General features: G+C 43.2%; 3 protein-coding genes across 7 annotated transcripts in view; all 3 read right to left on the bottom strand.

Annotated features, from left to right (window-relative positions):
• Positions 1 to 246: 246 nt before the first annotated feature.
• On the bottom strand, positions 247 to 5,787 carry sec22bb (SEC22 homolog B, vesicle trafficking protein b). The gene is made up of 5 exons (XM_058390577.1): positions 5,627 to 5,787; positions 2,782 to 2,891; positions 2,331 to 2,491; positions 2,093 to 2,239; positions 247 to 1,118 (listed from the first exon to the last, which is right to left on the bottom strand). The coding sequence occupies exons 1-5, from the start codon at positions 5,699 to 5,701 to the stop codon at positions 964 to 966; spliced, it is 648 nt and encodes a 215-aa protein (XP_058246560.1). The 5' UTR covers positions 5,702 to 5,787; the 3' UTR covers positions 247 to 963.
• Positions 5,788 to 12,719: 6,932 nt separating this feature from the next.
• On the bottom strand, positions 12,720 to 20,298 carry LOC131353485 (cysteine-rich motor neuron 1 protein-like). Of its 4 annotated transcripts, XM_058390565.1 has the most exons (8): positions 17,806 to 17,945; positions 17,354 to 17,508; positions 16,773 to 16,935; positions 16,466 to 16,625; positions 16,102 to 16,329; positions 15,631 to 15,789; positions 13,372 to 13,545; positions 12,720 to 13,292 (listed from the first exon to the last, which is right to left on the bottom strand). In XM_058390565.1, exons 3-8 carry the CDS (start codon positions 16,854 to 16,856, stop codon positions 13,036 to 13,038), a joined length of 1,062 nt encoding a protein of 353 aa, XP_058246548.1. In that variant the 5' UTR covers positions 16,857 to 16,935; positions 17,354 to 17,508; positions 17,806 to 17,945; the 3' UTR covers positions 12,720 to 13,035. The 4 variants fall into 4 exon arrangements, with proteins under 4 accessions (XP_058246548.1, XP_058246546.1, XP_058246547.1 ...); XM_058390563.1 differs by having other exon boundaries at positions 16,466 to 16,686; positions 16,773 to 17,508; XM_058390564.1 differs by lacking the exon at positions 17,806 to 17,945 and having other exon boundaries at positions 16,466 to 16,686; positions 16,773 to 17,781.
• Positions 20,299 to 21,901: 1,603 nt separating this feature from the next.
• npl (N-acetylneuraminate pyruvate lyase (dihydrodipicolinate synthase)) overlaps positions 21,902 to 23,321 on the bottom strand; it is a 12,085-nt gene continuing 10,665 nt past the window's right edge. For both annotated transcript variants that reach the window (XM_058390566.1, XM_058390567.1), the window contains exons 11-12: positions 22,809 to 22,848; positions 21,902 to 22,685 (exon numbers count right to left, since the gene is read on the bottom strand). In XM_058390566.1, coding sequence (XP_058246549.1) covers positions 22,534 to 22,685; positions 22,809 to 22,848 — 192 coding nt within the window. In that variant the 3' untranslated portion in view covers positions 21,902 to 22,533. The remainder of the gene's footprint in view (positions 22,686 to 22,808; positions 22,849 to 23,321) is intronic.

Consider the following 23,321-nt stretch of genomic DNA (forward strand, 5'->3'; position numbering starts at 1 on the left):
CAGTTTCTACTGCACTAGAGATGGGGGTTTGGTCAGCTACATGCACTACACTGGACACTGGCTCATAATAATGAACCCTAGAACTGCTAAATAAGATCCTGTAAATCAGTCTCTTCTGTCTTTAACATTTTTTGGGGGTAATATTCCTTTTTTTTTCTTTCACTGAGAGTTTAAATAAAATAAAATGCATTAAAAAACAATCCCTTTAATTTTTTGTTTTCGAAAGAATTCTTCACTTACAGATACTTTCTTTCAGGAAAGTTTTATTAGTTCAATTTATACATTTGTTTTTAAATGTAGTTTCTTCCTCATGGTTGGAGTCGCACCTCTAATCAACTCAGAATTCATTCCGAACAGACGGACAAAAGGAAAACGTCTGGAGTTTTATTGGAGTAGACGGGGAAAGCTGCAGACGTCGGACACTGAACTGCTTTTTATTGTCAAATTTGTCTGTCCTCTTTTCTTTCTTCACGTGGGCCTGTAAACCCAGGAAGAAACCTGCCATCCCTCCATTCAAAGTGCGAATGAGTGAATGAGTGACCTTCAAGTGACCTTCAAGTGACCTTCTTTCTCTCAGACGGATTGTGAAGTAAGGCAAATTGTCCACTTGGTGGCGCTCTGAGTGGGCGGATTCCTCTGGGGGAAAAAAGCTCTCTCATCCTCGCTGTTATTCACATCTCTCTCACACACACACACACACACACACACACACACTCAGTCAGTCAGTCATTCACTCATCCTCCTGCATCGATTTAATAAAACATACAACGTATAATCTATCAAAGAATCGTAGCTCAGTCTTGCGAACTGCGAGGGAAGAGAAAGTGCCGGAAAACCATCAGTCTCTGAGGAGAGGGAGAGTGATGGTCGACTCGTTTTCCACAGCCTTCTGCGTGATGTCCGGGCCTCCGTCACGTCTCCTCCTCCCTCCTCCTCTCCTCCTTTTCCTCTTCCTCCTCGTCCTCACAGCCACCAGAAGCGGACGTAGACGATGAGCATGATGAAGAAGACGCCACCGGCCGCCAGCTTGGCATAGGTGGAGCGCGTGTTCAGGTATTTGGCATCACTGCGGTATTTCTTGGACAAGCTGGACAGGTTGCTGGCCTTCGAGTCCAAAGCTGGAGGGATGTTAAAAATGAGAAGATAAACAACAAGTTAGTAAACAACAAGGTAAACGAGACAAGAAAAAAAAGTAATGTTCTGAAGAAGTCTGAAACTTCACCGTATCAAGGACAATGTCAACAGGGTCAATATTGGACATTTCATGCTCTCAACACTCACAAAAAAGGGGGCGGAGCTACACTACACTGCCAAAAGTTTTGGGACACCCCTCCAAATCATTGAGTTCAGGTGTTGTTTTTCAGGGGTTGGGCTCCGCCCCTTAGTTCCAGTGAAAGGAACTCTTAATGCTTCAGCTTCATACCAAGACATTTTGGACAATTTCATGCTCTTTGTGGGAACAGTTTGGGGATGACCCCTTCCTGTTCCAACATGACTGCACACCAGTGACCAAAGCAAGGTCCATAAAGACATGGATGAGTGAGTTTGGTGTGGAGGAACTTGACTGACCTGCACAGAGTCCTGACCTCAACCCCATAGAACACCTTTGGGATGAATTAGAGAGGAGACTGTGAGCCAGACCTTCTCATCCAACATCAGTGCCTGACCTCACAAATGCACTTCTAGAGGAACAGTCAAAAATTCCCATAAACACACTCCTAAACCTTGTGGAAAGCCTCCCCAGAAGAGTGGAAGCTGTTATAGCTGCAAAGGGCGGGGCAACTCCATATTACATTCATGTGCATGTAAAGGCAGACGTCCCAAAACTTTTGGTGATATAGTGTACCAGGTGCTGATGAAAAAACGTTTTCAAGATGGCCATCTTTTAAATTCGCCCACATGTACGTTACGTGGGTTTGATTTAATTCGCCGTCGACTGGGAAACAGCTTCTACTTACGGTTAATAAAAAGCGTCACGTGATACGACCCTTCTAACATTGATAGACCCTAGAGTCCACAGTGTGGAGTGTAAGTGTGTAGGGTGTAGTACGTCATGTGGGACACAGCATCAGAAAGTTATTTATTTATTTACCAGATAAAGCCTCTCCTCGCTGCAGCACTTCCTCGATGTTGGCCACCATGATCCTCTGGACGTCCTGCAGCTCGGTGTTGATGCTGCCCAGGTTCCTGCGAGCTCGGCTGTCGATGTAAGACTTCTTCGTTTTCTGGATGTACGTGTCTAATCAAACGAATGAAAAGATGTCAACCTCGATTAAAGATTTACGAATGTATTTAAATAAATAAATAAATAAATCAATCTTCAGTCTCACCGAACTCGATGAAGGAGTACGGTCTGGACACGGTGGGGACTTTCTTCCCGTACTGCTCGTGGAACTCGGCTTGGAGATCCTCTAAGTAGGCGAAGGCCAGTTTTTTGGGGAACACGGCCTCGCACAGCACCAGGTAACACACACCTTTCTCTATCAGGTAACTGTAGATTAAAAAGAGAAAGACACAGACATGTCAGATTAGATTAGTTAGATCAGATCTGTGGATAACTTAAACCTGGTTTAATTTGGACCAGAAAAAGCAGAGTGTGAAATCTTGCTACAGGAAATGTCATGATACATGACAGGAAGTGAGGATATGGTGTGTATCTGGATTAAGAGTTCAAGCTGCAGGAAGCGATTTGAATGAATTCAGAAAGTTTTCTGGTCATTGTGTGTGTGTGTGTGTGTGTGTGTGTGTGTGTGTGTGTGTGTGTGTGTGTGTGAAACTCACTGAAAGGTCATGGATCCAGCCTCCAGAGTGCAGCGTGTTGGACTTTGTTCATTAAGCTTCCGAAACAGCTGCTTGGCCTGACTCTGATACTGCTGCATGTCTCGACCCATCTGCACAACACACACACACACACACACACACACACACACACGGTTACACATGCGAGATAAATAACACACACACACGGTTACACATGCGAGATAAATAACACACACACACACACACATACGGTAAGCACCAGTAAGGCACGTGCTGATACACTCATACACCTGCTGAGTTCCTCTTCCTCCCTGACGATGATCACGTCACACACTCCCTGAAATGTTTTATTCCTCTTACGCCAGAGCAACTACAACTGACCGCTACAGCTTTAACTTATTACTCGATGACACTTCACACATCTGAAGGTGTCTTTTGAAATTAAAATGACAAAAAAATGAAGAAGAAAAATCTGCAGCTCATCAGGTCACAGAGAAAGCGTCCACTCCATAACCTCCTCATGACTTTACCTCTGACACTGGACACTCCTTCTGTAAGTGTTTAAATAATAATAAAAGGCTCCCTTCAGAATAAACCGTCTCCTCTCAGATCACATGGAGTGTACACTTATATAGTATAAGTTGATGCTAAAGAAATGGAAATGATGCAACCAATCAGCTTTCAGAATTCAACAGAGACAGAGAAAAGCTTCAGATCACTACAGAGACACAACACAATGGAAGGACGAATGAATAGATAGACAGACAGACAGACAGACAGACAGACAGACAGATAGATAGATAGATAGATGGCTGATAAGACAGACAGACAGACAGACAGATAGACAGACAGACAGACAGACAGACAGATGGCTGATAAGACAGACAGATAGATAGAAAGACAGACAGACAGACAGATGGCTGATAAGACAGACAGATAGATAGAAAGACAGACAGACAGACAGACAGATAGATGGCTGATAAGACAGACAGACAAACAGACAGACAGATAGACAGATAGATGGCTGATAAGACAGACAGATAGATAGATAGACAGACAGACAGACAGACAGACAGACAGACAGACAGACAGACAGACAGACAGATAGACAGACAGATGGCTGATAAGACAGACAGATAGATAGATAGATAGACAGACAGACAGACAGACAGACAGACAGACAGACAGACAGACAGACAGATAGATAGATAGATAGATAGATAGATAGATAGATAGATAGATAGATAGACAGATGGCTGATAAGACAGACAGACAGACAGACAGACAGACAGACAGACAGATAGATAGATAGATAGATAGATAGATAGATAGATAGATAGATAGATAGATAGATAGAAAGACAGAGACAGATAGCTGATAAGACAGACAGACAGATAGATAGAAAGACAGACAGAGACAGACAGACAGACAGACAGACAGACAGATAGATAGAAAGACAGAGACAGATAGCTGATAAGACAGACAGACAGATAGATAGAAAGACAGACAGAGACAGACAGGCAGACAGACAGACAGACAGACAGACAGACAGACAGATAGATAGATAGATAGATAGATAGATAGATAGATAGATAGATAGATAGATAGATAGATAGATAGACAGACAGACAGATAGATGAAGGGCAAACATGGCAGAGGGAACAGAGTCTGGTTGTTTTATGTGAAAGATGAAGATCAGCACACGCCACAGCTCTGTGGGGATTAGTGAAGGTTCTCTTGTGTGAAGATGAAGCAGAATTTTGAAGCAGCAGCTGAACAAACCTTTTCACTTGCCTTCATGGCCGCATGAGAAAAACAAAAAGGGAGAAAGGAAGAGATTAATAAACCTCGATACACGTCTCTATGAGCTACAGCTACACTCATGTCTGGTTTCATCAGCTACCTACTCTATACAGTACAGTGCAAACCCCCCCCCCGGTTATATTACTAATATATAATTAGACAACTTTACAAACTTCAAATGTATCTAAGTCTGAGTCTTGCGCTACATGTTCAGCTTTGCTGTCAGATTAGCCTAGCAAAACAAGCGAACCAGCTACGTACACTGCTACACTCCAACCCTACCTCCACCGAGAGCAGGTTTATGACCAAATAAGTAAATAAGTCGTAACCACGGTTACAGGATCATCTCCGATTTCTGTGCATCTAAACAGGAGCTATTTAGAAACGTCACCAGACCCCACGCATGCCGTCCGGCTGCAGGTCCAAGGAATCGTTCGAGACATCTGTATTTGATTTGCTGGGGTTTTTTTTTCAATGCTGTGGTACATAATTTGCATAGAACCAAGCAAATTCTGATTCAAAAGTTGCACTGTCGCTGAGACGGTGGCTCTCTATCAAATGCTTAGACAGACACTGGCCACAAGAAAGTGCCATGGGAGTCTGTACACAGCAGCGGAACTTTATTACATTATTACTTTAATATTAAACAAAAATATCCAGTTGCAGCACTACTTTTGAACACTTCTTTATCGTCGCTGATCTAATCGTAAGCTTCCACTCAATATATATAGAGAGATATATCGTGAACCGTGAAAACCTGTTCAGTATCGCGATACGATATTTTCCTCTGTATCGCTGTGGAGATATCATGATATCAGCTTAGCCATTAATGAAAAAAGTTAGCAATCGTCGTTAACTTTCAGACATTATGTTCAAAACTCACTTATAACTGTGTAAGTGTTTATTTTTTTACAAAGTTTTTAAGCGAAATGTGGAAACTTTAACTGAATTTTATTCATTCCTGTGCTGTTTACACAGATTAGCCAATACAGCTAGCTAGCCTTAATCAGCTGCATTAAAACCACAAGGATGTAAAAAATAAATGTTTTAAGAAAAGTTAAACCTGTTCGTCTTCCTGCATGGACGCGGCCAGAGGGAGTCCATCCGCTAACCGCGCGATCATCGTGAACAACACCATTTTTCTATGATTTCTGCGCCGCTCTGTGCCGCTTCAGCCTGCAGATGTGATGACGGCTATCAGGATTACGTAGCGCACTTCTCCTACCCGTATTCTCTACAAATCCCGCCCCCGCTCTCCGTGATTGGTTACTATAATCTATGTTTATCACTCATAGGGGAAGTATGACACTCCAGCCAATCGGAGTAGAGAACACGAGAGCGTATAAGCCAAACACAGTGCAGAAAGGGAAGCTGGTCGGAATACGGTTAGGGTAAAAAAAATGACAGGTTGTCAACAACTATGGACTCGATGAGCTGGCCGGAAATACGTGAGCGTATTGTGTCGCTCTGTTATCTCTCCGTTGGAAACGTTCTATCGAGGTGTATTTAGTTCCGGGTACCTTAGCTTAACGTTTGGATAACGGTAATACAAGTAGACATAGGTTTAACAACATTTCTTATCTTTTCTTCTCTATCCTATTATTTCTCAAAAGATACTATTCACAAACCTGGAACCAAATATTTAACTCCAAAAATTAAATGTTGGGAACAGTGGTGATGAGTGATTGGATGTTGGGAACACTGGTGATGAGTGATTGGATGTTGGGAACATTGGTGATTGGATGTTGGGAACACTGGTGATGAGTGATTGGATGTTGGGAACACTGGTGATGAGTGATTGGATGTTGGGAACACTGGTGATGGGTGACTGGATGTTGGGAACACTGGTGATGGGTGACTGGATGTTGGGAACACTGGTGATGAGTGATTGGATGTTGGGAACACTGGTGATGAGTGATTGGATGTTGGGAACACTGGTGATGAGTGATTGGATGTTGGGAACACTGGTGATGAGTGATTGGATGTTGGGAACACTGGTGATGAGTGATTGGATGTTGGGAACACTGGTGATGAGTGATTGGATGTTGGGAACACTGGTGATGAGTGATTGGATATTGGGAACAGTGGTGATGAGTGATTGGATGTTGGGAACACTGGTGATGAGTGATTGGATGTTGGGAACACTGGTGATGAGTGATTGGATGTTGGGAACACTGGTGATTGGATGTTGGGAACACTGGTGATGGGTGACTGGATGTTGGGAACACTGGTGATGGGTGACTGGATGTTGGGAACACTGGTGATGAGTGATTGGATGTTGGGAACAGTGGTGATGGGTGATTGGATGTTGGGAACACTGGTGATGAGTGATTGGATGTTGGGAACACTGGTGATGAGTGATTGGATGTTGGGAACACTGGTGATGAGTGATTGGATGTTGGGAACACTGGTGATGAGTGATTGGATGTTGGGAACACTGGTGATGAGTGATTGGATGTTGGAAACAGTGGTGATTGGATGTTGGGAACACTGGTGATGAGTGATTGGAAGTTGGGAACATTGGTGATGAGTGATTGGATGTTGGGAACACTGGTGATGAGTGATTGGATGTTGCGAACACTGGTGATGGGTGATTGGATGTTGGGAACACTGGTGATGAGTGATTGGATGTTGGGAACACTGGTGATGAGTGATTGGATGTTGGGAACACTGGTGATGAGTGATTGGATGTTGGGAACAGTGGTGATGAGTGATTGGATGTTGGGAACAGTGGTGATGAGTGATTGGATGTTGGGAACAGTGGTGATGAGTGATTGGATGTTGGGAACACTGGTGATGAGTGATTGGATGTTGGGAACACTGGTGATGAGTGATTGGATGTTGGGAACACTGGTGATGAGTGATTGGATGTTGGGAACAGTGGTGATGGGTGATTGGATGTTGGGAACACTGGTGATGAGTGATTGGATGTTGGGAACACTGGTGATGAGTGATTGGATGTTGGGAACATTGGTGATGAGTGACTGGATGTTGGGAACATTGGTGATGAGTGATTGGATGTTGGGAACAGTGGTGATGAGTGATTGGATGTTGGGAACAGTGGTGATGAGTGATTGGATGTTGGGAACACTGGTGATGAGTGATTGGATGTTGGGAACACTGGTGATGAGTGATTGGATGTTGGGAACAGTGGTGATGAGTGATTGGATGTTGGGAACACTGGTGATGAGTGATTGGATGTTGGGAACACTGGTGATGAGTGATTGGATGTTGGGAACACTGGTGATGAGTGATTGGATGTTGGGAACACTGGTGATGAGTGATTGGATGTTGGGAACACTGGTGATGAGTGATTGGATGTTGGGAACACTGGTGATGGGTGACTGGATGTTGGGAACACTGGTGATGAGTGATTGGATGTTGGGAACACTGGTGATGAGTGATTGGATGTTGGGAACACTGGTGATGAGTGATTGGATGTTGGGAACACTGGTGATGAGTGATTGGATGTTGGGTGATTGGATGTTGGGAACACTGGTGATGAGTGATTGGATGTTGGGAACACTGGTGATGAGTGATTGGATGTTGGGAACACTGGTGATGAGTGATTGGATGTTGGGAACACTGGTGATGAGTGATTGGATGTTGGGAACACTGGTGATGAGTGATTGGATGTTGGGAACACTGGTGATGAGTGATTGGATGTTGGGAACACTGGTGATGAGTGATTGGATGTTGGGAACACTGGTGATGAGTGATTGGATGTTGGGAACACTGGTGATGAGTGATTGGATGTTGGGAACACTGGTGATGAGTGATTGGATGTTGGGAACACTGGTGATGAGTGATTGGATGTTGGGAACACTGGTGATGAGTGATTGGATGTTGGGAACACTGGTGATGAGTGATTGGATGTTGGGAACACTGGTGATGAGTGATTGGATGTTGGGAACACTGGTGATGAGTGATTGGATGTTGGGAACAGTGGTGATGAGTGATTGGATGTTGGGAACACTGGTGATGAGTGATTGGATGTTGGGAACACTGGTGATGAGTGATTGGATGTTGGGAACACTGGTGATGAGTGATTGGATGTTGGGAACACTGGTGATGAGTGATTGGATGTTGGGAACACTGGTGATGAGTGATTGGATGTTGGGAACACTGGTGATGAGTGATTGGATGTTGGGAACACTGGTGATGAGTGATTGGATGTTGGGAACACTGGTGATGAGTGATTGGATGTTGGGAACACTGGTGATGAGTGATTGGATGTTGGGAACACTGGTGATGAGTGATTGGATGTTGGGAACACTGGTGATGAGTGATTGGATGTTGGGAACACTGGTGATGAGTGATTGGATGTTGGGAACACTGGTGATGAGTGATTGGATGTTGGGAACACTGGTGATGAGTGATTGGATGTTGGGAACACTGGTGATGAGTGATTGGATGTTGGGAACACTGGTGATGAGTGATTGGATGTTGGGAACACTGGTGATGAGTGATTGGATGTTGGGAACAGTGGTGATGAGTGATTGGATGTTGGGAACACTGGTGATGAGTGATTGGATGTTGGGAACACTGGTGATGAGTGATTGGATGTTGGGAACAGTGGTGATGGGTGATTGGATGTTGGGAACACTGGTGATGAGTGATTGGATGTTGGGAACACTGGTGATGAGTGATTGGATGTTGGGAACACTGGTGATGAGTGATTGGATGTTGGGAACACTGGTGATGAGTGATTGGATGTTGGGAACACTGGTGATGAGTGATTGGATGTTGGGAACACTGGTGATGGGTGACTGGATGTTGGGAACACTGGTGATGAGTGATTGGATGTTGGGAACACTGGTGATGAGTGATTGGATGTTGGGAACACTGGTGATGGGTGATTGGATGTTGGGAACACTGGTGATGAGTGATTGGATGTTGGAAACACTGGTGATGAGTGATTGGATGTTTGGAACACTGGTGATGAGTGATTGGATATTGGGAACAGTGGTGATGAGTGATTGGATGTTGGGAACACTGGTGATGAGTGATTGGATGTTGGGAACACTGGTGATGAGTGATTGGATGTTGGGAACACTGGTGATGAGTGATTGGATGTTGGGAACACTGGTGATGAGTGATTGGATGTTGGGAACACTGGTGATGAGTGATTGGATGTTGGGAACACTGGTGATGAGTGATTGGATGTTGGGAACACTGGTGATGAGTGATTGGATATTGGGAACAGTGGTGATGAGTGATTGGATGTTGGGAACACTGGTGATGAGTGATTGGATGTTGGGAACACTGGTGATGAGTGATTGGATGTTGGGAACACTGGTGATTGGATGTTGGGAACACTGGTGATGGGTGACTGGATGTTGGGAACACTGGTGATGGGTGACTGGATGTTGGGAACACTGGTGATGAGTGATTGGATGTTGGGAACAGTGGTGATGGGTGATTGGATGTTGGGAACACTGGTGATGAGTGATTGGATGTTGGGAACACTGGTGATGAGTGATTGGATGTTGGGAACACTGGTGATGAGTGATTGGATGTTGGGAACACTGGTGATGAGTGATTGGATGTTGGGAACACTGGTGATGAGTGATTGGATGTTGGGAACACTGGTGATGAGTGATTGGATGTTGGGAACACTGGTGATGAGTGATTGGATGTTGGGAACACTGGTGATGAGTGATTGGATGTTGGGAACAGTGGTGATGAGTGATTGGATGTTGGGAACACTGGTGATGAGTGATTGGATGTTGGGAACACTGGTGATGAGTGATTGGATGTTGGGAACACTGGTGATGAGTGATTGGATGTTGGGAACAGTGGTGATGAGTGATTGGATGTTGGGAACAGTGGTGATGAGTGATTGGATGTTGGGAACACTGGTGATGAGTGATTGGATGTTGGGAACACTGGTGATGAGTGATTGGATGTTGGGAACACTGGTGATGAGTGATTGGATGTTGGGAACACTGGTGATGAGTGATTGGATGTTGGGAACACTGGTGATGAGTGATTGGATGTTGGGAACACTGGTGATGAGTGATTGGATGTTGGGAACACTGGTGATGAGTGATTGGATGTTGGGAACATTGGTGATGAGTGACTGGATGTTGGGAACATTGGTGATGAGTGATTGGATGTTGGGAACAGTGGTGATGAGTGATTGGATGTTGGGAACACTGGTGATGAGTGATTGGATGTTGGGAACACTGGTGATGAGTGATTGGATGTTGGGAACACTGGTGATGAGTGATTGGATGTTGGGAACACTGGTGATGAGTGATTGGATGTTGGGAACACTGGTGATGAGTGATTGGATGTTGGGAACAGTGGTGATGGGTGATTGGATGTTGGGAACACTGGTGATGAGTGATTGGATGTTGGGAACACTGGTGATGAGTGATTGGATGTTGGGAACACTGGTGATGAGTGATTGGATGTTGGGAACACTGGTGATGAGTGATTGGATGTTGGGAACACTGGTGATGAGTGATTGGATGTTGGGAACACTGGTGATGAGTGACTGGTCAAATATTAAAATGATCATTAAAATGATCTGAAAATGGTTTTTAGTACTTTGCTGCAAACTCTGTTTATTTCTACAAACTTTAAAATAAATATCATTTAGCTATGTATATACCACACTGGCCCTGAATCAAACCTCCACATATTTGTTCCTTCACCCAGCAGCAGAAACCTAGAACCTGCAATCAGGAGACACGTAAACAGCAGCATCAGAGCCGAGAAACCACAACACACTCTGAGTCTCTGTCCCACAGGCTGAAAAACGATTACCAGACCTGGGTATGCACTGAAAATTCTTCAGGTTCTCTAAACAAACCACACGGAGAGATATTTTCCAATATATTTCCCCAACTCCTCACTCCTGTGTCTTGTCTCGATTTGTCTCTCTCTCTCTCCCTCACTTTCTAAACAAAAAAACAGATGGAATTAAGTGTGATCTGATGTCCGGGGTTAAAGTCAAGCTGCTGTTGTTTTCCTACACTTGATAATTAGGCTCTTTCACAATCTGAAGAATTTTTACGACCTTGTGACAAAACAGACAGAACGAGGGAGAGTTCATGAACGTTTTTAGACGCACAAATCAACGTGAAGAAAGAAAGAAAGTATGTCAAGTGGAATATTTGTTATTTTCTTCCCACTGAAAGACTTTCTTATGTGTTTGAATAGGAGTTGGAGGTTAGAGATAGATACTGATGTCCAGGTTGGAGCTTGAGCTTGCTTGGATTGAACCGGCCAGATTCATTTCTCTCTCTCTCTCTCTCTCTCTCTCTCTCTCTCTCTCTCTGTGCTTAAAATGGCATTAGGTATGATATAAATTTTGTTTCAGACTAAATATCAATATGCATAAATAATCTTCCTTTCATCGAGGCATGTCCTCCACTAGGTCCCTGAAGGTGTGCTGTGGTATCTGGCACCAAGCTGTTTGCAGCAGATACTTTAAGTTTTGTGAGATGCGAGGTGGAGCCTCCATGGAGACTTACAGGACGTAAAGGATACTTTTGATAGATACTGACCACTGTAGACCGGGAACACCCCACAAGAGCTGCAGTTTTGGAGATGCTCTGATCCAGTGGTCTAGCCATCACAATTTGCCCCTTCATCAAACTCGCTCAAATCCTTACGCTTGTCCATTTTTCCTGCTTCTAACATCAACTTTGAGGACAAAATGTTGACTTGCTGCCTAATATATCCCACCCACTAACAGGTGCCATGATGAGGAGATACTCAGTCTTATTCACTTCACCCCTCACTGCTCATAATGTTATGCCTGATCGGTGAATTATGGAAATTATTATACTTTAATTATGGAATTATTATACTTCTGAATATGGGAAATCCCTTCCTCCCCCCTCCAAAAAATAATACAACTTCAAAATCATTGTGAATATAATAGAAACAGAAGATGAGAACAGGTGTGATGCTATGAAGCACACACAATGACGGGATCTAGGAAAGGAAGTGGAGATGAGAATGGTTACCAGAACGAGTTCTCTGCTCAGAGAAATGCTCGTGTCAGAGTCAGTAGCTGTGACTCAGGACCTGAAAGCAGCCACAGAAACGAGGTCCAGGGTCAGACAGGGAATGAGTAACGAGGAAAACTCAGGAATTTCTTCCACACTGAAACACATTACAACAAGGAATTTCCCAGGCGATGCTTTTTACTCTTTTATTGAATTGTATAAAAGTTTTGTTCAATACAGTGGAGTAAATGGTTTCACTTTGTAAGGTATAAATGCAAAAGGTTAAAGTAAAAATAAAAATAAAGATTTACTGATGACTCACAATAGAATTAAGTAACTGAGCTTGGTTAAAAGAAATACAGAGCCAGAGATTAGCTTTAAAGATTAGCTGTGAATCATTCAGTTCCATTCTCGGACGATCCGATGCACTTTCGCAATGTTTTCCTCTGATTTGAAAACCCTGAATGTTATCTGTGTGTGTGTGTGTGTGTGTGTGTCCATGTCCTATTCAATTCTCTTCTTTCACACACTCATAACGGTCACAGCAGGACCCCGGGTGGCCGTTACCCTTTTCTACGAGTCTGGGATATCCACCATCGCAGTATTTGGGTTTTGGGGCGCAGGTTTTGAAGTTGCAGGTGCACATAGGGGGCACGACGGGGCAGCACTGACCGGGTTCAGTGTAGGGCTGACTAATGAAGGAGTCTGCCGGACAAGGTGGAGGGGGAATCTCAGGACAGGTTGCATTTTGGCAACCAGATTCCCCTGTGAGAGAGAGAGAGAGAGGGGCTTAAGAATAACATCAACGAATCAATAATAATCCTATTAAATGATGCATCATTACTCAGAATGTTGCAGCAGGCGGTCTCGTAGAGTGGAGGTTTCATGCTGTCACACTTTCTGTGCTGACACACACACTCGCAGCCCTGAACCTCACAACCCCACTCCGTACACTCCCTCTTAGGTTCCTCTGGTTCGGGATCGTTTTTTTGCGCCTCGCTGTCATACATCCTGTCAGCTTCAAGGAAGGAAAAATAGTTTTAGTCAGAATACCTAGGAAGGTTTAGGTGTAGAACGTATGGACGATTGGGACAGGGTGAGTAAATATTTGTGTGACTAATTTTCAAAAGAAAGTGTTCTCAGTCACTTGGTTCTGCATGTTCTGCATGTTTAGACTTGTAGCAGGCAGTTCACACGCTGTTCATTTGTCAAACAATTCTGTGTCATAAAACAACTTTTTATACAGCTTTTGAATTGCTTGAGATATTGTCTATAATAGTTGTATAACAGTATAGAAATATATAAAAATAAAAGTATATGTAAAAATAATATATAAAAAGTAAAGCTTGATTTGTTGCCATCAGCCCCTTGTTCTTGGCCCGCTGTTGTATTCCTCAAGAAGCTGCTGCTTCTCGGAAATTATTCATACACGTGGTCATGTGCCTCAATTGTCCAACCTCAAAGTCAGAATGACGGAATGAGGTCATTTTTAACCATCGTCCGTTTGAGCTACAATCAGTCTAACCAGCTTCCTGCGATGAGTGATGTACATTTACCTCCTCAGAACAGTGAAGTGAAGTAGAATCAGTGTTATAGATTTATGTACAAAGCACTATTCAGTGATTTGTTGATGCTGTGAGCGGCAATGTTGATTTGAAGTCACTGGCAGTATTTTGGCTAGTGTTGTCTCGGAGTTCAGGAGCAGAAATCCAAAAAAATCCAACATTGGATTTTCGATCTTTAGTCGTATCTAGCATTAGCTTTTACTGTGATGACAAATGAGGTCCTGTCATGTTTCTCTGCCTCATGCTTCAGTGCTCAGCACAAACAGCATGGCACTGCCAGCGTTCTGTTTATGTTCTCTGTTGTTCTCTGTTTATTTACTTTGCCATGCTTGTTTGTTTTGATTCATGTCTTGTCCTCTGCCCTGTCTTGTTGACTGCGTCATGATTGTTTTCAGCTTTTTCAGTATCATTCCTGACTCTGGGCCCCAAGTCTACTCTTCCAACATATCGAACCCAAAGCCCAAGGAAGAACAGTGACTGTGGTTCCTACTGTCCTGCCCAAAGGGCAGAACTCCCCATTGGGCAGTGTGTTTTTGCTGAAGCAGGAAGCCCCTGCCTGCTAAAGAGCTCCCTCCAGAGGCTGATGGGCTGGCCTCTAACATTGAGCTCCAATCCCCATTCCACGATGAGGCTGACAGGGTGGCCACCAGTGCAGAGCTCTCTCCTGAGAGCTCCCAGCCCTGTTCCAAGAGGAGGCTGACCCCAGCATAGAGCCCTCTTCAGAGGTCGAAAGTGTGGCCTACAACACAGAGCTTCAAGCCCTGTTCCAAAAAGAGGTCAACAGGGTGGCCACCAATGCAGAGCTCCAAGCCATGTTCCACAATGAGGTCCACAGGGCAGCCTCCAGCACAGAGCTCCCTCCAGAGGCCAACAGGGCATCCTCTAACAAAAAGTTCCAAGCCCTGTTCCACAATCTCCCAAGCCAGTTTTAAAGCCTTCCAAGCCCTATTCCATTCTGAGGCTGACAGGGTGGCCTCAGAAGCCAGGTTCCTAATAGTGTTCCAGGCCCTGTGCTAAGCCCTGTTCCATGCCGAGGCTGATATGGCAGCCTCCCAAGCCAGGGTCCAAGCCCTGTTCTGGACCCTATTGCAAGCCTTGCTCCCTGCTGAGGCTAATGTGTTGACCTCCCAGAACTTGTCACAAGCCAAGCTCACTGTAGAGGCCAATGTGGTGACCCCACAGACCCTGTGGCAAGTACTGCTCCCTGTTGTGGGTAACAAAGTCTCACACCCTGCTCCAGGCCCTGTTACATGCCCTGCTTGGGTCACCCAACCCAACAAAGCAGCCTACTTTACACCTGCTTCCAGACCAGTGACATGGCATGAGAAACTAAAACTAGTACCCAACTTTGTAGCTGCAGAGGACATTTTGCTGAGACACTGAGACATTTTGATAAGACCAGGACCCCCAGAGGGAGACTCAGGAAGGAAAGTATCAATGTTGTTTCCTCGCAAATGCTTACATAAACTTAACTGGGAATGTGGCCATTATGTGGAGAGGTATGTGTGTGTTAGTGTGTGTGTGTGTGTTTGTTTCACCCGTTAAAACTTTATCACAGGCATCGTAGGTGCTATAACTGAATGATGCACGACAGGAGTCATCTGAATAACAATCACAATTCCCAACATGAACGTTGCAACCATACTGAGCAGGACACTGAGGTTTAGAGAAGGTTCCTTTCAGATGACTTGGCACCTCTGAGAAAGAAAGAAAGATAACAAGGATACCATGATGCAATAAAAACATTTAAAAAGAATCATAAATCTGTTCATCTTATTTTTTTCTATTCTAAAACAACATATATATATATTGTATATATATATATATATATATATATATATATATATATATATATATATACACACTTTTCAAGCTAAATATTCCCCAAAAATAGACAAACATTAGACAAACTGGTCATAATAGAAAAAAAAATTAAGGTTAGAATTCATGCTTGGTAAACATTTGTAAGTGTGGCTTAATACTTTTTTGTGTATCAGTAGTCGTAGTACCTTTGCACACGCCTATCTGTGGAGCTCTGACCGAATCAAGTCCCACAACAAGCGCGCAAATCGTTCTCCAATCGCAGTTACCGTATCTCCAACTCGGACCACCGCACACCTGCCCTTCCCCTTTGGCACATTGAGAACAACACCCACACGGATCCATCACTGGACTGCAATACTCACCACGTCGCCACGGTGGACACTGGAACTCAGAGCAGTTACAATTTGAAAGCCCTGAGAAATGAAGCATGAAGCAGGAGAAATGATCTATCACTGCTACATATTTAATACCTGAAGTCATCCAGTCAGTGCGAACACATCAATCAGTAGATGATCCTTGAACAACACAGGCGTAGTCACTTATACTTACTGGAGCACACTCCTACGGCGTAGAACATGGATGAGGGTTCAGTAGACACACAGACGAGATCTTTCTCACACGCTCCCTCGATGTAATCTCCACATTTGTCTCCTTCACGCAGCACCAGATACCCAGAGCTTGGCATCAGGAGGCACATAAACGCCAGCACCTGAGCCGAGATCCACAAAACGCTCGAGACCATAGTGCTTCCAACAAGACAATCACTAAAACTGAGCTCACAGAGCAGTTTACACTGAGTAATGGACCTGAATAACAGAAGAAAACTCTGCAGTTCAATGGATAAAACATACTCCACCTTGTTTTTATTCTCTCTCCCTCCCCACTCATCCAGTCCACATCGGAAAAACTTGACCTGAGGTTTGGAAGTGAAAGTTTCCATGTGTTTTTCAAATTAAAATTCCAAATCTTAAACAAAGGAATTTCTCAATCTGCAAAATTTTTACTCCTGTGGGATGGAACTGAGTGAGAGGGAGAGAGAGAGAGAGAGAGAGAGAGAGAGAGAGTTTATGAAGGTTTTCAGAGAGTAAATCAAGAGTCACAAATTATATTTGTTCGTCTGAATCAAGTTAATGATATCGCTTCTTTTGAAAATGAGTCTCAGACACAAATATTTACTCATACCTACATTACACATGCTAACCCTTTAAAGAGCTTTATTATCTACAGCAGGAATTTCAAAGTGAAGGGGACGTTAACTTCCATGTTGGACATTCGATCTTTAGACGAATGAAGCATTAGCTTTCACAGCTACGCTAATGACAAACGTTTGAGTCGATATACTGAGGTCCTCGGTTTCAATATTAAGATAACTCCTCACTGTGACCGTAACTCAACTGGGAATATTGGCCATTACATGAACAGGTGCGTTTGTGTCACCTGCTAAAACTTTATCGCAGGCGTTGTAGGTGCTATAACGGAATACTGCTTGACAGGAGCCCTCTGAATAACAATCACAATCATGTGAACGTTGCAACCGTATCGAACGGAATATGGAGGTTGAGAGAAGGTGTTTTCCAGATGACTTGGCAGCTCTGAGAAAGAAAGATAGGAAACGAGGACAGAGTGCAGTAAAAACGGGGGGGTGGGGGGTTGACTAGCAATGAAACATAAAAATGAATCATAGATCTGTTCATAAATCTGTTTTTGTCTTTTCTATTCTCAAACCAAGTGGCATTTATTTTTAAAGAAGGACATCTCAAGCGCATTTTCCAAGCTAAACATTTCCAAAAAATAAAATAAAAATATTAGAACTCAAGGTTAAGATACACACTTGTCAAACATTTGTAAGTGTGGCTTAATACTTTTTTGTGTAGCAGTAGTCGTAGTACCTTTGCACACATGTATCTGTGGAGCTCTGACCAAATCGAGTCCCTGTATATCGACGTGGAGATCATCAAGAGCACCAAATTCCTTGGTGTTCACCTGGCGGAGGACCTCACCTGGTCACTCAACACCAGCTCCATCAGCAAGAAAGCTCAGCAGTGTCTGAGAAAAGCCTATCTCCATCCCCCCATCTTGACCATGTACTACTTCATAGGGACCATTGAGAGCATCCTGAGCAGCTGTATCACTGCCTGGTTTGGGAATCGCACCGCCTCGGATTGCAAGACCCTGCAGCGGATAGTGAGGACAGCTGAGAAGATCATTGGACATTGAACATTAAAACTACATGCTGGATCTGCAAAGCCAACAGCATTGTGGATGACCCCACACACCCCTCACACACACTCATCACCCTCTTGCCCTCTGGAAAGAGGTACTGAAGCATTCGGACCCTCACTACCAGACTGGACAGTTCTTTCCTCAAGCCATCAGGCTCCTCAACACCCAGAACAGATCTGTATCAACTCTCTCTCATACACACACACACACACACACACTCACTCAACTCCACCCACATTATAACTGTTTACCTGCTTGTATTTGCACACTATTCAATTGCTGCTGTTTCTAATTTGGCAAATTTCAAACTGTCACTAACTGCTGCTATGCGTATATCTTTACAAGTTATAAGAAACCACTCATTTACAGTTTCATCTATAATGCACATTTTTCTGCACCATGTGTCCTGTACTGTTTTGTGTTGTTTTTGTAGTGTCTGTTTGCACTGTCTTTTGTCTTGCATTGTTTGCACCAGGTTGCAAACGTTGTACTTTATGTAGCTAGGATATCTTTCTGTCCTTAGCTTCTGTCTTGTGGATCTGTTTCATAGCCCTGTGTTGTTATGTTGTTTTATGTAGCACTAGGGTCCTGGAGAAACGTTGTCTCATTTCACTATGTATTGCGTCAACTATATATGGGTGAAATGACAATAAAAGCTTCTTGACTTGACTTATGAAGGTTTTCAGACAGAGTTATATTTGTTCGTTTGAATCAAGTTTGAATCATGAGTCTCCGACACAAATATTTACTCACCCAGGTACACTCATATCTACATTACACACGCTAAACCTTTAAAGGGGTTTAACTGGGAATATTGTCCATTACACGAACACATGTGTGTTTGAATTTCTCTGTTTAGGTTTGTGTGTGTGTGTGTGTGTGTATTTGTTTCACCCATTAAAACTTTATCGCAGGCATCGTAGGTGCTATAACGGAATACTGCTTGACAGGAGTCCTCTGAATAACAATCACAATTCCCAACGTGAACGTTGCAACCGTATCGAACGGAACATGGAGGTTGAGAGAAGGTGTTTTCCAAATGACTTGGCAGCTCTGTGAAAGAAAGATAGATAGCAATGAGGACAGAGTGCAGTAAAAACAGAGAGGGAAAAACACTCAATGAAATTAACAATGAATCATAAATCTGTTCATTTTTTTCTTTTCTAAAAATAAAAAATATTTAATCTTAAGGGTCAAGATTCATGCTTGTGAAACATTTTAAGTGTGACTTAATACTTTTTTGTGTATCAGTAGTTGTAGTACCTTTGCACACGCCTATCTGTGGAGCTCTGACCGAATCGAGTCCCACGACAAGTGAGCAAATCGTTCTCCAATCGCAGTTACCGTATCTCCAACTCGGACCACCGCACACCTGCCCTTCCCCTTTGGCACAGTGGGAACAACACCCACACGGATCCATCACTGGACTGCAATACTCACCACGTCGCCACGGTGGACACTCGTACTCGGAGCAGTTACAAGTTGGAACCCCTGAGAAATGCAGCATGAAGCAGGAGAAATGATCTATCACTGCTACATATTTAATACCTTAAGTCATCCAGTCAGTGTGAACACATTTACACAATCAGAGAAACTTCGTAAGTAGACGATCCTCAAACACTGATGATACAGAGGCAGGAAGAGTGTTTGTGGAGGTGTAGTCATACACTTGTACTTACTGGAGCACACTCCTACGGCGTAGAACGTGGATGATGGTTCAGTAGACACACAGACGAGACCTTTTTCGCACGCTCCCTCGATGTAATCTCCACATTTGTCTCCTTCACGCAGCACCAGATACCCAGAGCTTGGTATCAGGAGGCATGTAAACGCCAGCACCTGAGCCGAGATCCACAAAACGCTCGAGACCATAGTGCTTCCAACAAGACAATCACTAAAACTGAGCTCACAGAGCAGTTTACACTGAGTAATGGACCTGAATAACAGAAGAAAACTCTGCAGCTCAATGGATAAAACATACTCCACCTTGTTTTTATTCTCTCTCCCTCCCCACTCATCCAGTCCACATCGGAAAAACTTGACCTGAGGTTTGGAAGTGAAAGTTTCCATGTGTTTTTCAAATTAAAATTCCAAATCTTAAACAAAGGAATTTCTCAATCTGCAAAATTTTTACTCCTGTGGGATAGAACTGAGTGAGAGGGAGAGAGAGAGAGAGAGAGAGAGAGAGAGAGTTTATGAAGGTTTTCAGAGAGTAAATCAAGAGTCACAAATTATATTTGTTCGTCTGAATCAAGTTAATGATATCGCTTCTTTTGAAAATGAGTCTAAACCTTTAAAGGGGTTTAACTGGGAATATTGTCCATTACACGAACACATGTGTGTTTGAATTTCTCTGTTTAGGTTTGTGTGTGTGTGTGTGTGTGTGTGTGTGTGTATTTGTTTCACCCGTTAAAACTTTATCGCAGGCATCGTAGTTGCTATAACGGAATACTGACAGGAGTCCTCTGAATAACAATCATAATTCCCAACGTGAACGTTGCAACCGTATCGAACGGAACATGGAGGTTGAGAGAAGGTGTTTGGATGATGAAGGATGATGGTTCAGTAGCCACACAGACGAGACCTTTTTCGCACGCTCCCTCGATGTAATCTCCACATTTGTCTCCTTCACGCAGCACCAGATACCCAGAGCTTGGCATCAGGAGGCACATAAACGCCAGCACCTGAGCCGAGATCCACAAAACGCTCGAGACCATAGTGCTTCCAACAAGACAATCACTAAAACTGAGCTCACAGAGCAGTTTACACTGAGTAATGAATATGAGAAGAAAACTCAGAGAGAGAGAGAGAGAGAGAGAGAGAGAGAGTTTGTTTATGAAGGTTTTCAGACAGTAAATCAAGAGTCACAAGTTATATGTATGGACAAAACATACTCCACCTTGCCCCCCTCCCCCCATCTTGGACAGGTGAGTGGACTTCAATGGTGGCCGCGAGTTTGAGCTTCCAAAATGCAGCTTCAAAGAGCTCTAAACCATCCCAGCCCAGGAAGAATCTAGTGCAAACCACAGGTCATTTTAGAATAATAAAAAATCATATACTCTTTAACCACAAAAGCTCGTCAAGCATTAGCTCTGGGATGTGCGTCCTTGTTGCTACATACTACTTAATCACGTCGGCAAGGTCTCACGTGACGTAGACGGAGCTACAGACGCAGTGTTTACAAAGCGAATGTGCAAAGACCAAGGAAGTCAAATGCTCTTTACTAACAAAAAGATACTCAGGAAAATGTCTGGATCAGGCTGCATTTAAGCTGCACTCGGGAAGGTCAAAGTCACGGGCACCATCGAAGTCCACTATATGGAGAAAACCCTGAAATGTTCTCCTCAGAAAAACATCATTTCTTTACGACTGAAGGAAGAAAGACTTGAACATCTTGGATGACAAGAGGGTGAGGAAATTATTTGTAGATTTTTGTTGTGGAAGTGAACTTCTCCTTTAAATGTGTGTTTGATTAGTTTAAGTTAACTCTACCTTTTCTTTCAGAACTAATAATAGAAACGAATACCAACAATGACACAATAAGTGAAAGATAAAGATTTTAAAATTCCATGACCACTAACTGTTTATCATTATAATCATTGCCTCATTAACCATCCAAAGTCCATCACTACACTGAGGCAACTAAACCTTTATTTTCCAACCTCTTTCTCCTTTAGCAGTAAAATCTGTTCATTCCAGTCATATCTCAAGAATCCCAATGTACAAAAATACAAGTTTATGCATGCACACACACACACAAACACAAAACAAACACCATAGCTTATATTTTAAAAAAATCTGAATGTACTATCAGTATGTTATTGTATGAAACTGGAGCTCTACAAACGAATTCAAAACCAGTTTCAAGCCGGTTTAACAAACAGTATAACATTAAACTTGAGGCTTTAATAATAAGTTCAGAAACACACACATGAATATTGTTTTAATTATAGACAATAAAGTAGTATGAAGTCAGTATAGACTGTGTATATTAGTCTAAATTCCATATGTTTGTGAAATGAATTTTGGTCAGCCAACATAAAACAACAATCCCTTTAAATAGCTACAGTACTGAAAGGTGTATTTTATACACTACAGATTTCTTGCTGTTTTCCCCATCAGAGTTTATGCCTCCATGAAAGAAAGAAGCCTGTCTTCGCCATCATGAGGCCTGCTTCGTGTACATATTATAAAACACTAAAGATATCACATAACAGGATACATCCAGATAGGTGGATTCCCCTATTGATTTAAAAGCTGGATTACAGATCGATTTAGCACAAGCTCATCATAGCTCATGTCTCAGAAACACACTGTGGCTTGTTCGGACACTGCACATGTCCTGACTGATCAAAGTGCTACTTGTTCAAATAAAATTTGAATTAGAATTTGTTTTATTTAGGACAGGCCCCTAGGTCCTGCTGGAGCTTCTTAACCACATCCTGAACGCTATCAGAAGGCCACGGAAGGAGCGGCAGCCTCGGCGGACCCATGGGCAGGCCGGAACACAGACTCATCACCTGCTTATTCATGGCCAGGTCGAAGCCTAGAGAAAGAGGCCAAGGATCAGAGGTTAATAGACATCTTTACATCTAGTTATGAAAGGTAACAAATAGGGGGCTAATATTTGTGTAGGTGTATAATCAGCTATATCTATCTATGACCTCACCTAGGCTATTTGCGAATGTGAGGACGTCCTGCAACTTGAACTGAAAAGAGAAAAGATAAACACAGGTAAGTTAGGAAAACACGTAGGAGTGTACTGTTAAAGGAAAATGATCAATGATGGCTTAATATGATGTTGTTTGACACAAAGATCTCCAAGGCATTGATTATTACATTATAATTCATCAGGATTCCCTGAAGGATTTCAGTCTTATTTCGTTCTCTCTTTTTAAGTTAAGAAGACTAGGACAACGTGCACTAAACAGCGGATAAAGTAAGCGTTAACCATGTCACCATTTCTCTCAGTAAAAATGGCATTGCACCAAAACATCACCCATAAAAAAACCCACCATACCAAGTTTGGAGATGGGAACATCATGCCAATCTCCATGGGACTGTTTTCCAGCATAACTTCATATGATTTGAAGTTGGATGAAAGGAAAAATCTACCGACACATTCTTGATAAAAATCTGCCACTATCTACCAGGATGATGAAGATGAGACGAGGGTGGAGGT

Source organism: Hemibagrus wyckioides, linkage group LG05, assembly GCF_019097595.1.
Source record: "Hemibagrus wyckioides isolate EC202008001 linkage group LG05, SWU_Hwy_1.0, whole genome shotgun sequence".
In the NCBI taxonomy this organism is placed as follows: Eukaryota; Metazoa; Chordata; class Actinopteri; order Siluriformes; family Bagridae; genus Hemibagrus; species Hemibagrus wyckioides.

What these genes read in the sequence shown, in the direction of transcription:
- sec22bb (XM_058390577.1), bottom strand. Translation starts at nt 5,701, where the DNA reads ATGGTGTTGTTCACGATGATCGCGCGGTTAGCGGATGGACTCCCTCTG. An exon ending in CCATGCAGGAAGACGAACAG is followed by an intron (nt 2,892 to 5,626) that starts GTTTAACTTTTC and finishes TGTGTTGTGCAG; the next exon opens with ATGGGTCGAGACATGCAGCA. An exon ending in GTACTCCTTCATCGAGTTCG is followed by an intron (nt 2,240 to 2,330) that starts GTGAGACTGAAG and finishes TCGTTTGATTAG; the next exon opens with ACACGTACATCCAGAAAACG.
- LOC131353485 (XM_058390562.1), bottom strand. Translation starts at nt 20,209, where the DNA reads ATGGAAACTTTCACTTCCAAACCTCAGGTCAAGTTTTTCCGATGTGGA. An exon ending in ACAGATAGGCGTGTGCAAAG is followed by an intron (nt 19,193 to 19,402) that starts GTACTACAACTA and finishes TTTCTTTCACAG; the next exon opens with AGCTGCCAAGTCATTTGGAA. An exon ending in CTGCGATAAAGTTTTAATGG is followed by an intron (nt 13,546 to 19,033) that starts GTGAAACAAATA and finishes CCTTCCTTGAAG; the next exon opens with CTGACAGGATGTATGACAGC.